General features: G+C 50.3%; 2 protein-coding genes across 2 annotated transcripts in view; both read right to left on the bottom strand.

The window, feature by feature from the left end:
- The window catches only part of LOC113489119 (immunoglobulin kappa light chain-like), a 116715-nt gene that overhangs the window by 93463 nt on the left and 9188 nt on the right, over window positions 1-14064 (bottom strand). The window contains exon 3 of the mRNA XM_026864633.1: window positions 11529-11538. Within this exon, the coding sequence (XP_026720434.1) occupies window positions 11529-11538 (10 nt within the window). The remainder of the gene's footprint in view (window positions 1-11528; window positions 11539-14064) is intronic.
- On the bottom strand, window positions 7426-7867 carry LOC113489121 (feather keratin Cos1-1/Cos1-3/Cos2-1-like). The gene has a single exon (XM_026864634.1). The coding sequence runs from the start codon at window positions 7865-7867 to the stop codon at window positions 7496-7498; it is 372 nt and encodes a 123-aa protein (XP_026720435.1). The 3' UTR covers window positions 7426-7495.

Here is a 14064-nt window from a genome sequence, read left to right as displayed (position 1 = left end):
GCCAGGGACGGGCTGTCGGCCCGCACATCCCCTCGCAGGACCCTCCCCAGGCCCCCAGCCCGCCCTGGCCTCACCCCCAGCCCTGCCCGCGGGCACCCGGGCAGGCGGTGCCTGAACAATCCCCTCCTGTCCTATCCGTTTGCCCCACTCTCCTCCTTTCCCCACTGCAGATCTTCCCCTTCCCCACTGCCACTCTCTCCAGCTGTTCTTGTTCGTTTCCTGCTACACTGTACATGTGGCATCGGGTTATGTCCTCTGGGCCTTCCTCATGGAGGAAACAGCAGAGGTCGGCACTGGTAGATGCTGGTAGGGAGTTACTGGACCTGTGCTGACCTGCTTGGGCTCTCAGGAACTGAGTGTCCTTGTCATTCTTCCCGGTATGGGAAATAATCCCCTGGACATGGGAGTCCACATAGCCCGAACTGCTCTGTTTTAGCTACCTCCACCTTACCCCATGTTTGCTCTGCCTGTATCCTTGTCACCACTGCCTGCCCCATCTTTACCCCACTTCATGCTCCAGTCAGACCGCTGTTACTCTCTTGGCACTCATCTGGCCTGTTCCAACCCTTAACCCAAAAGCTAATGTGGTAAAGAGAAAGTCATTGGAATTGCTAGGGCACCCTTGGGTCTCTTCTTGTTATTCCTGCCAGTATACCACAAGGTGTCCTTCAGATCCAGTGTGGTGATGCCCGGCATACTGCAGTTATGGTTTACATCATCTTGTGGCTGCAGGAAGCTCCCAAGCTGAGTCCTGCCTGGGCTCTAGGCTGGCCAAGCCAAATTGGCTGTGGGTTCCCAGTGGTACCAAACAGTGAGCGCAAGCCTGAGGGAACATCATCATCATCATCATTGTCATCATCATCTTCATCTCATCTTCATTTTCTTCTTCCTTTTCATCATCTTATTCATCTTCATCTTTATCAATCATCATTATTTGATGCTCTCTTGGCAGTGTTAAGGTGTACATTTTACTAATATGTAGAGCCTCTTCCCTCGTGGGCTGCAATGCTATTGGTCACTTAGGCATTTCTTAGTTTCATTACATTTTCTTTAGCTTTTCTCTTTATCAGTATTTTCCAAAGAAGTTGACTTTATGCTGACGGGGGTGTGAGAGGATCTCATCATTTAACAATATACAGCACAGAGAAGGATACCCTGCCTGGCACTGAGGCGTTAAGGTGAAAGCTGCTTTCTTGCTTCTGGGTTTCTCTGCAAAGAGGAGCAAGATGAGGGTCTGTGGTCTGGTCAGTAGCTGTGTCAAGTGCTAGGGCTGACCAGGAGCAAAGCAGAGACATGGATCCTCTGGCTTTGCCCACAGCTCGTCCAGGACACTGTCACCCAGCAGCATTGGGTTTTGCAGTGTCAGCTCCAGGAGGAACCAAGAGCAGGTAAGGATTGATGATGCCACTGGAGGTTATGTCCAGGGTCTTGATCCACCCCTCAGGGGCGGTTGGTTTCTGTGTGAGGAGATGATGGATGCTGAGTGCTTCGGCTCATCTGCAAACAGTCCCATAGTACTGCGTTTCTAAGTCTCTGGTCTGAATACCTCTGTGTAGATGGGGACTTTGAGAAAAGTCAGGAGGAGTTCAGACCCAAGATATTGGAAAGGTTGATATTAGAAGGAGAGGATCATTTCAGGGATGAAAGCACTGCCAGGGTTAGAAGACACATAGCCTTATTCCTCCTGTGCTGTTCTAGGTGAACAGATTTTTCATGAGCGGAAATGGGGCTTAGCTTAGCGTGGTCTTTCAGAACACAGTAATAAAGCGCAGTGTCCTGGAAAGACACAGTTGCTATTTTTAGGGGGGCTGTTCTATTTTTGTGGACCACCATAGAGAATTTGCTGTTCCGGAACTTGTCATTCCCTGACGTTCTATATGCTTCCAGGACAATTTTCAAGCTTTTCCCAGGGACTTGGCGGTACCAGAAGAAATTCAAACTGCTGTCATCATCCTCAGTAGCAGACTGGCAGGGCAGAACCACTTGCTGCCCAACTGTGGCTAACACCTCAGAGAAGAACTGCATCTGTGGGTCACCTCCAACAAGACCTGCAACACAGGCAGAAATGTGTCTGTGGAGCAGCTTGCTTCCTTCTCTCACTTGCTCTGTGTTTAAGGTTACATTTACCCCAAACCTTTCTGTCTTTTCAAAGAAAAGTTCAGATCTACTTCTATCACCCCTCTGTCACCCGTCTTTTCAGTACAGACCTCCGCGTAGCCTACTGAAAACTGAGACAATAAGAAATGCATGAATACACCTACCTGACTGGATTAGCAGGACACATGCTGGTACAACCACAGTGAAGATGATTTTCCCTGGCTCCATGACACTCTTGGTAGCACAATGAAATGACTGCATCCTGCAGAGTGTGCGAGAGTGTGTGACACAGTCACTTGTCTGGGGTGAGGAGGGCAAGAAGGAGGACCATTCACCTTTTACCTTTACTTTTCTTCACAGTAGAGAGTGGACAATCTCAGTGGCTTCCTGCACATTTCCTTGGGTTTCCCTCTCCCTTTGTAAGACTTACTCTGCGAGAGAACATCTCTCCCATGCTGTAGAGTGCATTTGCTTTTGTGTGTTCTTTGATGGTGGGAGGGCTTTTGAAAGCACAACGGCTCCTCATAACGTTCAGTGCTCTGGGAAACACAGGTGTAGTGTTCTTTTCAAAAGATTTCAGGTTTCTCTTAGTTTTGCCTCTGTTATTTTGGAAGAAGTCGTTCAGTATTTCTCCATGCACGAGGACTTGGAGACAGGGGGAGGAAGCTGATAAAGGGGAAAGAAAGGTATTTTAATGGGTGAACATATAAATTCCTATAATAGGGGGATGGAGTCAGGGGGTATTCCCAGCATAGAGGGAATGGTTCAGCATAGAGGGCTGGGGCAGGGCAGGCTGGTGGAGTGGGTAGATTTGCAGCCCAATCCCTAGCAGAGCTCTATACCTTGGCACAGTGAAAATTAAAGGGGTCAAGAATGGAACAGGGGTGGGAGGCAAAATTCTGGTGTTTGGAGTCAGTGAGCAGGGAAGTGCCAAGGAGCAGCCCTGGCACTGGTAACTGCTCCTGGGAATCACCTTTCTCTCTCTCCAAGCCTCTGGCAAATCTGCAGCCTTTGTTGTGTTTCTCTTTTTGGTGGGTACTTTGCATACAATGGAGGGAGGAGCCTTCACTGCTGTGCATCTAATTCTGCAGATATACTCCTCTGTTAGTCAAGGTTGGCCCTGTAAGTCACAGACCCCCTTCTGAAATCTGTCCAGGTGGTGAACATCCCCTGGACCAAGCAGCCACTGTTCTTGGAGGACCCAGAAGTGCCCAGAAGGTACCTGGGCTCACTGCTCCTGGATGACCAGTACCAGAAGAAAGGGATTTCAGTGCATGGAAGCAATGGTGCAGGTGACTGGGATGGTTGACTCAAATGATGTGAGCGCTCTGAGAGCCACAACAGGAAGAAGCTGGTTTGGTGCAGTGCTTGTGGGAGGGCAAGAAGTTAGCCATGTCTCCTCCTTTGGTCACAAGGGCAAAATCCTGCACCTGGGGATGAACAATCCCACACACCAGTATGTGCAGCATAAAATGTTCCAGATGGTCCTGCTGGACACCAAGTTGACAATGTTTCCTTGATTCAAACAAGGAGCTTATAAAGCAAACTCCATCCTTTTGTACAGTGTGTTTGGGACAACTCTGTCTTGGGCTGGTGAGGAACAGAGAGGTGACTTCCAGCTATGCTGAGGCTCTCTGAATACTGTCATATTAAATTAAACTAAGAATCTCAACTGGTGTCAAACCATCCTTATTGGGGCCTGAGATCAGCAGCAGTGGATTGTGAGCTTTGCAGGGGCAAGAAAAGGAGGGCTGAAGATACAGAAGGTTGCATTTCAGTGCCTGCACTGTGGGCAGTTTTCTGCTGTATTTGTTCTGTTCAGCTGCATTCAGGCTCCTTCTGGCTCTGATTGTTCTGTGGAGCTCATGGACAGAGCAGGGGAGTGCTCCTGCTGTGACTGGCAAATTCTCTCATGAAGACACACAAGGACACACAAACACATGCTCATGCACAATGGTGTACAATCATGCAAAAATCTGCACTGATAAACACTTGCACAAATCCAGCATGCAGACAAGAGAATACGTCCATAAACATGACCAACTGTGCACTCAGCTGGGGGGGACAGACCAAACAGGGAATCTGGAGAGCATACTGGGGAGGGACAAGGCCCTAAACGTGCTACCAGTGTTGTCCAGGTATCCAGGGAGACTGCATAGAGAGGGGAGGTGTACTGGGAGCCTTGTGGAAGAAGCTGTATTTGAGATGTTAATGATCTTGGGCAAGATATGTCTGCTCTATTGGATCTTGCATGAAAAGTGTGAGAAGCCTGTACATTAGCATGAGTAGCTGCTGCAAGGGAATCTGATGGAGTGTCCTGTGCCAGTCTGTTCTGTGTGCTGGTGCGTGTTATGGCAGAAATAACCTTCCAATATGTAAGGAGAAGATATACAGTTTTCTTTTTGTTACACAAAATAAAAGGCCCCACAGCACGGGAGTGAACCAGAAGCTCTTTCTGGATGCAAACATGAACATACCCACACACCACTGAGAACCAGGACATCCAGTGCCAGCTCTCAGCCCCTCAAGATGACTCTAGAGAAGTCTTTCAGACCCTACAGTTAAGGCAAAGAAGCAGACGCCATCAGCTTCAGCGAGCTCAAGAGGTTGACAGTGGTTCAGTCAGCTGTTTTCCCACTAGAAAAGAGAGAAAACACATCAGAGATGAAGCTGCCATGGCCTTTCCAGGCACTGAGCCTCTCCATGTCCCAAGTCTGTGTGCCAGGGATAATGTAAAAACTAGAGAATGCCCATATTGTTGCAGCCACAAAGAATCCCCACATCACAAGTCAGAAAATTCTTACAGTCTTAGATGCTCCCACCTGTGCTTAGTGATCTCCTTAGTAGAGATATGGGGGTGCAGAAGCAGCCCCAACTCTGTAAAGGAAATGGTGACTCAGTGGTGGGTTCACACAGCAGCAGTGTGGTATCTTCGGAACAAGCCAGACTCCCAAAGGCTGCAAACACTGAGGCTGAGAAAATTACAGAATGAGGTTGGAAGGTACCTCTGGATGTCATGTGGTCCAAACCTCCTGATCAAGTACGGCCACCTAAAGCCAGTTGCCCAGGACCATGTTAATCTGTTTTTTGAGCATCTCTAAAGAAAATTACTTGGCAACCTCCCTGGGCAACCCACACTCAGTCACTCCCATAGCACAGTACAATGTGTTGACCCCTTGCCAGGTCACAGGACACTGTGCAGATCCCATCCACAGAAGGGTTACCCCACTTTAGTTAGTCACACTTTTAAAGAATTTTCTTCAAATGAAAACAGATCGAGTCATCATTACTACTATCTAACACTAAAACTAGGTAGGAAGTTTATTGCACATGAACAAACACCAGCAACTTTCAGATCTTTGTTTCTTAGGGTGTAAATCTAGGGGTTCATGAGGGGAGTAAGAACAGTGTAAAGAACAGTTGCAGCTCTAACAGTAGATGGTTTAAAATACCAGAAAGTAAAAAAATATTTTGGCAACATTGCCCTTAGTTTGAATCGTAAAACCTACATGGATCCTGTGCCCTTTTCCTACATTTTCAAGATCATTTTTGTTGGGCCAGCAAGGCAGAGGTCACTCTGGCAGATATTTGGCCAAAGGACTTTCTCATCTGTCAGAAAAATTGCCATCCCTCTCTCTTCTACAAGAACAATTGCAGATCATATCATCTTTAAGAAGAACTTCCTGCTTATTAGAATATTTATTGTGGTAGGGATAGGAAGTCCAACTGTTCTGCTGCAGATGATGGTTATTAATAGCATAATTAGGGAAAAAAAAGATTTCAGGCATGAAAGTGAAACACCTTTATAAAAGTTTGGCCTTCAGTCATTCTGAGATATGCTTTCATTAGACATAATTCGCTGGTGGAGAACATTAGTATGGGGATTTCCATTCTTCCACTTGTACACTTTTGTCAAAACATCTGGAATTTCATGGCAGGAAATAGGATATGAGACTGTAGTGTCTGCCGAAATATATTTCCACCAATCAGAAGGGATGAGATTTAAACATAAAAAAATCCTCTCCCCTCCAAATGACAGCCAATTCCTGAGCACAAACTCTCTGGGGGGACAAGTGAAGGAGTGAAGAGCTCTGCCCCACCCCTGCAGCTCTCTTGGGAAGTGCACCCAGCACCGTTGTCCTCACTGGCCTTCATGTTCTCCTGCACACTCTGTCTCAGAGCAATTAGATCCACCTCAGAAATACGCTGTTTCACTGACCCTATTTCTGTGCTGACTGCATTCAGTTCTCACATACTTGTCTCCAGTTTCCAGCCTGAACACATTCAGCAGTATCGGTGACTTTTCCCTGCTAGTCCTATCCATGTGTGATGGCCATGCTCCCTAGACTGAGTGGTGGAGGGCAGAGGAGGTTGGAGTAGCAGCTCTGGGCCATCCCAAGGGCTGTTCTCTGAAATAACACTCTTGCCATTGTCCAAAGCAAATCATCTTTGGGAGACCCAACTCTCCCACCACCACCCCGCTGCAGCTCCAACCATAGCAAGAGGAACACTCTTCCTCAAGAGCTCTTGAGGCTCCCGAGCCCTCAGGGCCTCCTGCCTTTCTGGGCATTTGTGGGCACAGACACAACAAGGCAAGGCCTGATGGTCACTGGCAACAGAGCAACCAGGGGTGACTTCCTCATCTCCAAGGGATGGTGTCCAAAAGAGGAGCCACTGCAGGGTGCCCCAACCTTCCATTCTCCAAACGGAGAAAGGCTCTGCTTGTGTCCTCATCCCTTTTTACCACAGAGCAAAACCCTTCTCCTCTGGCACCTCAGGAAGTGTTCGCACAGGGTAGGACCACATGGAGGCCAGGCCTGAATGCAGCAGAGCTTTAATGAGTCAAAAGAGGGAAACAGAGTCACTCCAAGTGCAGGTCAGCAGTTCAGGGAGCCCTGGGGAGAAGCCATGAGTCTGTGTTTCTTGGCTGTTGAGAAGTTCCTGCCTGATATTCACCTGCCTGCCCAATAGAGGGAGAAGAGGTAGATGGTCCCCACCAGGCTTGTAGGGAGAGGCGCTCAGAAGATCTCGCGATGTACGGGAAAAATAGAGGCACATGAAAAGATCTTGTGATGCAGGGAAAGAACAGGGAACTAAAGATCTTGTGATATACAGAAAGGCATATATAAAGCAATTGCACAGTTCATAAACCGAACAGATAGCATCCACCATATTGGCATTTGTGCTTTTGTTCCCGCAAAGGTTAACCTCCTGCGGGGGTTAGCTGTGATCTGAATGCCGCATTTCTGTGGCTTAGCAGATAGAGCAAAAAACAGCTAATGCCTTACCACAACACAGGCTGGGCTTGGAGAGATCTTGCTGTCAATGGGAACCAAAGCAAAGAAAATGGAGAGAATGACAAAGCTATTCAGCTATCCTGAAAACAACCTCCAAAGTGTCAATCCTCTGGCCAGCACAACATTCGGAGCTCTTCAAGGTGTGTCGCTGGGGCTTTGCCAGCCCCTTTAGCAGGGGGGAACCTTCTGCCACAGTAGCGGCTGGTAATGCAGGAGAGGTCAAAGCCCCCAGAGTTGATGGGCACTCCGTCACAGCTGAGGATGCGGCCAACGGCAGCGGAGGTGGAGGAGCCCACCACGGTGTTCTGTGGGAAGGAGCTGAGGATGGGGCCGGGCAGGGTCACCACCACCGGGGAAGGCTCGATGACGACGGTGGAGTCCTGGCACTGCCTGACACAGGGCTCATTGCAGCTGTTGGCCAGTGGGGTCGGGCCGCAGGGCTGGCATGGCAGGCACTGGTCGTAGCAGGACATCTCTCTGAGGGTGGAGGTGCCCCTGGGTAGAAGCAGGGAGGAAGCAGAGCACAAGGGTGGGTGAGGACCTGCCTGGTTACCCTGTCACCAAGGATCCAAGGCCACTGCTGAGTGGGGAGATGGAAGCTCTGTCAGGAGCCACACAGTCTTCATTGCTCTACAGAGAGCAGTCTGGCCTAATGAAGTTCTGTCCTAATTCGTAAACTGAAAACATCCTCGGCCACATCCACCCTCTCTGTAAGAAGATAATTCTACCCCAGAAGCTGTCCCTGCTGCCATGCCCACATGTGCTGGCCATAGCCTACATACCAGGTGAAGTAAGGACTACGGACCACCTCCCATTCCCAATTCCTGCCAAAATGGTATTCCAAATCTAGTTGGTCAGCACAGTTCTAGCCAAAGCAAGAGGAGCACTCTTCCCCAAGAGATTGTGGGACTGCTGACCTCCCTGGGGCCTCCTACATGCCCACAGTTTTCACTTGAGGACAGCTCACATGATGTGCTCCAGGGTCAAGGAGGTATTTTTGAGCAGAGATGCATCAAGGCAACTGGCTACTGGCTGTGGAGTACCAAGGGTTGTATTCCTCACCTTCAAGAGCCAGCACGTGAAAGGCAATTCACTGAAGTGTGTCCCACCCTCCAATGCCTCTAGGAGTGATGAAGGGTTCCCCTGTCCCCCAACTAATTCCTTCCTCAAAGCAATGACTCTTGTTGCAGATAGAACGACCACCTGAGGGACACAGGTGGAGTTGTGGTAAATTTTGAATCTAAAGAGGGAAATGTGGTCACACCAAGTGAAGGTCCCCAGTACAGGGAGAAGCAGCCAAGACTGTTTCTCTTCTCCTGTCAATCTTTTCCATGAAAGGAGACAGGCTAGTATGTCACTCCAGGCTGGTTTCTGGGGTCCTCACAGCAGGCTTTGAGGGGAACATAAAACCACAGCAAAGAGGAGAGGGAAAAGGGTGAGTGGAATACAGGAAAGGTAGACATTGGCCATGTTTTCAGAAAGCTGAGGCTGGTTCCCTCCAGTCTCCCCTTGCAGGGAAAGCCAGAAGTAGTCAGCTGCTCTTAAAACAATTAAATGAAGTTTAATCCTCCATCCAGTACCAAGTTTTGAGTTCCTGGGAGTCATTATCTGAGACCATTTTAAGAATCTTTAACGGGGGGGGAACTTCTGCCACAAAAGCAGCTAGTAGCAGCTTGGCTGGTAGCCAAGGGTATTCTCAGCATCTCTACAGTGGGAGACCCTGGGGTCTGTGGGTGTCCCAGTGGTGGGAAGAGGCTGTTCCTGGTCAGCTGGCAGTGGAGTCCTCACCTCCCTGCTAGAATCACCTGCTCTTCTGCACAGCCCCTGCTGGGCATTTGAGAGGTCAGAGGTTCTTCCCCTGGTGTCCTCAGCTCTCTGGGGACACTGCTATTTCTCCTGGGAACTGAAGTCTCTTCTGTTTCTCTCACATCTTCCCTATATTTCCCAATCTGCCTGGAAACAGCACCCCTCCCTCAAGTCCTCCAAAATAGATGAAGCCCATTATGCAGCAGCACAGGGGTTCTGATGTGTCTTGTTCTGCTGGGATAATCCACAGTGCAAGAGAGGAACTTGGCTCCAGTGCTGTTGTTAGGTGCCAGAAACCCAAAGATGACAAGGATGAAGGATCAGGAGGGAAGAGGATGAAGGATCAGTGGGTGACCCCCACTCCCTGAGAGCGCATGGGGCACCCATTGAAGTGCTGTACTGACAGCGGTGGGCATGGGGCAGCCTGTGAAAGGGTGGGGGATGGGTAAGTGGGGTGTCCCACTCCCACACCCTTTCCAGTTCAGCTCCAAAGTGATCCCATGCATGACTCATGGCAGAGATAACAAACTTCATTATGTTAACCTGTCCTGAGTAGGCACCGACCCACAGAACTCAGGGTTGTCAGAATCTGAACGTCATCGATGTTATCCTCTTTATAATTTTGTTATCTCCAATTAATGGTATTTTAATCAACACTCTGTGGAGCCAGAGTCCTGTTCTTACTGAGACTCTCTAGACCCATGCTGCACCCCCATCATTAAAAAAAGCAGAGTTACAAATTTCTCCTCCACCTCTCTTGTCATCCTGTGTCAGTGCTCCCTCACCATCACAGTGAAAAAGGGTTCCCCGGTGTTCAGAGAGAGCCTCCTGTGTTTCACTTGGTGCCCAGTGCCTCTGGTCCTGTCACAGGGCACCACGCAGAAGAGCCTGGATCTGCCTTCTTCACACCCTCCCTCCTGATATTTGCACACAGTGATGAGAGCTCCCCTGAGACTTCTCTGTGCTGACCAGTCCCAGCTCTCTCAGCTGGGATCTCCATACGAGACTTGCTCCAGGCTCTTCATCATGGAAGTGGCCCCTTATTGGTCTGTCTCCAGTATGACTGAGACATACGGTTCCCAGTGAAAACACACACACTTACACCCTCTGGAGTCACTCAGCACTCACACTTGTTCATCCCCCAAACACCAGCACGGGCCCTCAGCCCATCTAATAGCCCTGCCTGGAGCCTGGACCCTCTCATCCAGCACCTGGGGCTCCTCCTTCTCTCTGGCTAGGCCAGCCTGATGTTCACTAGCAAAACGATGTGTGAAATCACCCACTGCCACCACTATCCCCACACTCTTGCATCCCTCAAACCTTACCATGGCTTGGTAATATCAGCCTGTCTAGCAGCCATGAGTGGGCCCTGGGCTCCCTTACCCACCTCTGTCTCAGAATTTAGATACAGATTTCTGCCCACTCACTCAAATATGCTGCAAGTCCCACATACGCACCCATGACCATCAGGTTCATCTCACAAAGAAGAATGAGAAACACGCTGAGGTCCCTCCAGTCACTCGTTCTTAGACCTGCCACGCGTACACGTGCAGTGTGGTCCCTGCAGTTGCTGACAGCAAGATGTATGACCCCTCAGCCATGTTCTTCCTTCTCCAGTTGCTGGCACCCAGACCTTGCTCACACTCCAGTCCCTCCAGATGCTGGCGCAGAGGGTGATAGGCCCTGTGACCCTTGTCCAGTTTCTGGCATTTAGATTTTACAGCACACAGCCCCAGTGATTCAACTGATGGCCCCCAGGCCTGCAATCCCTATGGGCATTGGTTGGTTGTCCAGTTACTGGCACCCACCTCTCTCTTTCACACCAGTCTCTCCAGTTCCTGGCACTCAGAGCCTGCAGCACTGCTATTTGGGAAAGGGAGTGAAGTTACTTCAGTAGGATGGTTAAAAAAATATTTCACAAGACAAGGGGGTCAATAGTGATCAGGCACAAGGAACATCCCAACATGTGCCCTGACTGAGCCCTGCTTCTGTGCTGTTGGTTCCTTTGTCCTTCCTCCTCTCTATTGACTCCCCTTGCTCCTCCCCAGTCCCCTCTTCGCCACCACCTTGGACCCTTCCCCTAAGCATTCCTTCAGAACTCTTGTCTAGTACTGCAGGACCCCCCTGAAACATCCCAAATCCTCAGGTTCCTCTTGTCACTTCTTGTCACTTAGAAAGCTCAGCCTCAAGCACTTCAAAGCTTCACCTGCAGTTCCCTGATGGACCATCAATTAGAGGCTGAAGAGCTCTGGTCCCCCTCCTTTCTCCCTCATCACTTCCTGAGGGACTGCTGTCATTGTGTGCCTTGATTATCACTTTCTCTTTGACTTGTTCTTCCCTTTGAAAGGGAAAGGGACTTGATCAGAGAGCTTTAGTCAACCTGTTGCTCTCAAATTCCACTCTCAGCCCTGACTTCTAGTGAAGTTCCTCAGGTGTGTGAGTTCCTCAATAAGCTGAAAGGCTCCTGTCCCCATTGAAAATTTGGTTTCTTGAGTCAAGGCTCTGGGGGAAATCACATGGCAAGTCTGGGGAGTCCCTAGAGCCGAAAGAGACCTGAAAAGCAGAGGATCAGCTCAAGCAGTTGAAGAGAACATCTTGTCTGGTGTCTGGCTGAGGGCCCTTTGTCACATGCTGAGGCTTTAAATGATCTCCAGGGCTAGGAGGACATCATCCCTCCTTTGGCTTTTCTTTCCAGGAGGTAAAGCCACAGGAGCATTTATGTCTCCTACCAAGAGCCCCCCTCCTCCTATAATACTCATTGGTAGAAGCTGAGGAAGGAGCTGGACAAGCAGCTGGGATGCTTCTCCTGAATACTCACAGCTGTGTCCTGCTCACTTTCAGCAGCTCAGGATTGTTCCTGAATCTGTGTGGCAATGCACCCTCGTGGCAAGGAAGGCCAACAGCAGCCTGGGCTGCAGTAGGAAGAGCATCACCAGCAGGACAAGGGGCCTGATCCTTTCTCTCTACTCAGCACTGGTGAGGCCACCTCTGGAGTGCTGGGTCCAGTTCTGGGCTCCCCAGTACAAGAAAGAGAGCTGAATGAGCCCAGCAAAATGGTGCAGGGACTGGAGCATCTTTCCTATGAGGACAGGCTGAGCGGGCTGGCAGTGTTCAGCCTGGGGAAGAGAAGGCTCGAGGGGGATCTTGGCAGTGTCTGTAAATACCTGATGGGAGGGAATGAAGAAGAGACTCTTCTCAGCAGTGCCCACTGACAGGAGCAGAGGTAGTGGGCATCAGTTTAAAAACTCAACCTAACACAGTCCTGGGCAACCTGCTCTATCTGACCCAGCTTGAACAGGGGCTGCATGACCCCAACCAGCCCCCAGCATGGGAGGAGTGTCCACGGTGGACTTCTGCTGCCATCCCACACCCAGCCAGAGACAGGGGCCTGCACCCACCTCTCTCAGGGTTGAAGACAGGCCCCTTTGCAGCCCCTGATGTGCTCCTTGTCCCTCGATAGCATTTGAAGGGAGGTAGAACCAGGAACAGCCACAGGCACCTGGAAGGGGGTGTCTGACTTCCTGTCCCCTTCTCTGAAGCCACAGCTTCAAGGGAAACATGTCCGGGAACAGCACATGCTGTGACCACCCCTGCCCAGAGTCAGACACATCACTCTCTCTGGTAGGAGGACATAGAGCACAACCCTCTGCTTCACAGACAGCTTGTCCACATCCCTTCGGGTGTCACAATCATCCCCTTTGTCTGGGGACGTCTGCCCCTAGAGGGTGAAAAGAGAGTATCAACTTACAGATGTATTTCTGCCTACAGGAAGACTGTACTTAAGGGATAAAATGTAAAAGCATTTAGGGATTGTCCAAGACACGGGACGCTTAGGGGAAGGAGCAGAGAGAAGGATCAAGGCAGTCTGTCCTGCAGCAAGCATGGGAAGACAGATGGAGGCAGAGATGAGAGAGGCAGATTGAGCTTGACCACGGGTCTGATCCATGTGCTGGCCTGGCCATGCCTGTTGCTCTGCCTTTTTTGTCCCCCTGCCAGTAATTCCCTGAAAACACAAAGTCCAGCTGGGACAGGCAGCAGGACTGATGCTTCACTCTGTGCCTCGGAAACTCAGACCATGGGCTTTGAAGAGCTGTGTTAGCTCCTCAAGCCACACAGGGTTCCCTGGAGACTGGCTGGAACCCACAGGCTTTTCCCAGAGGCCTCATTTCAGGTCTTACTAAGCTCAGACTTTCAGCTGCTTTGAGCAACTCAGCACATCTCTTCCTGACTCGCTCCTCAGCAGGAGCCTGGCATCCCTTGAGGCTGTGGTCAGTGTGTCCAGTCTGAGTTTTTACCCTGTCTACTGGGCTTCAAGTCCAAAGCTTTTGAAATCTGTCAAAGAAGCTCATAGTCTCAAAACAGAGCCACTGATGGGAACACTTGAAGGTGCCTCTAACCTCGACATCCCGTTCTCCTGTTGCCATGGAGCTTGAACTCCTGACTCCAAGCAATGACTCTGTAACTGAGCAGGAAAAGTTTGAAAGATCCATGAAGCCTTTAGATGGAGGATGCAATATTTCATTCAGTAAAGAAATGTGAAACCCCTTGTGGCTGTTCTTTCCTAAAGAGAGATTTGCATTAGCAACTCAGCCCTGGAGTGCCCGTGGGGACGGGGCAGATGAAATCTCCTGCTCGGGGTTCCCGTGGCTGTCCTCGGGGGAAAAGCCCGGAACCCGAGGAGTGGATGTTCCGTGTGAGCCGAGGGCTACCCGGCTGCCCGTGGGCAGGAGGAGCTCTGCTGCAGCGGGAACGTCCTGGGTGCCCTGGTTTCTTCACCGCCCCGTTGCTAATCGCCTCCGCGGAACGTGCCGGGAGGCTGTTGGCGGTACGAACAGCCTCGGGTGGAGCCCTTGGGGCACGTGGC

Source organism: Athene cunicularia, assembly GCF_003259725.1.
Source record: "Athene cunicularia isolate RWA chromosome 27 unlocalized genomic scaffold, athCun1 chr27_part1, whole genome shotgun sequence".
NCBI classification, from domain to species: Eukaryota; Metazoa; Chordata; class Aves; order Strigiformes; family Strigidae; genus Athene; species Athene cunicularia.
Note: the sequence above shows the minus strand (reverse complement) of the source record. Positions and strands in the feature narration are given on the sequence as shown.

Bases quoted from the DNA above. Each gene is read 5' to 3' on its own strand.
- LOC113489121 (XM_026864634.1), bottom strand. From the start codon at position 7,867: ATGTCCTGCTACGACCAGTGCCTGCCATGCCAGCCCTGCGGCCCGACC.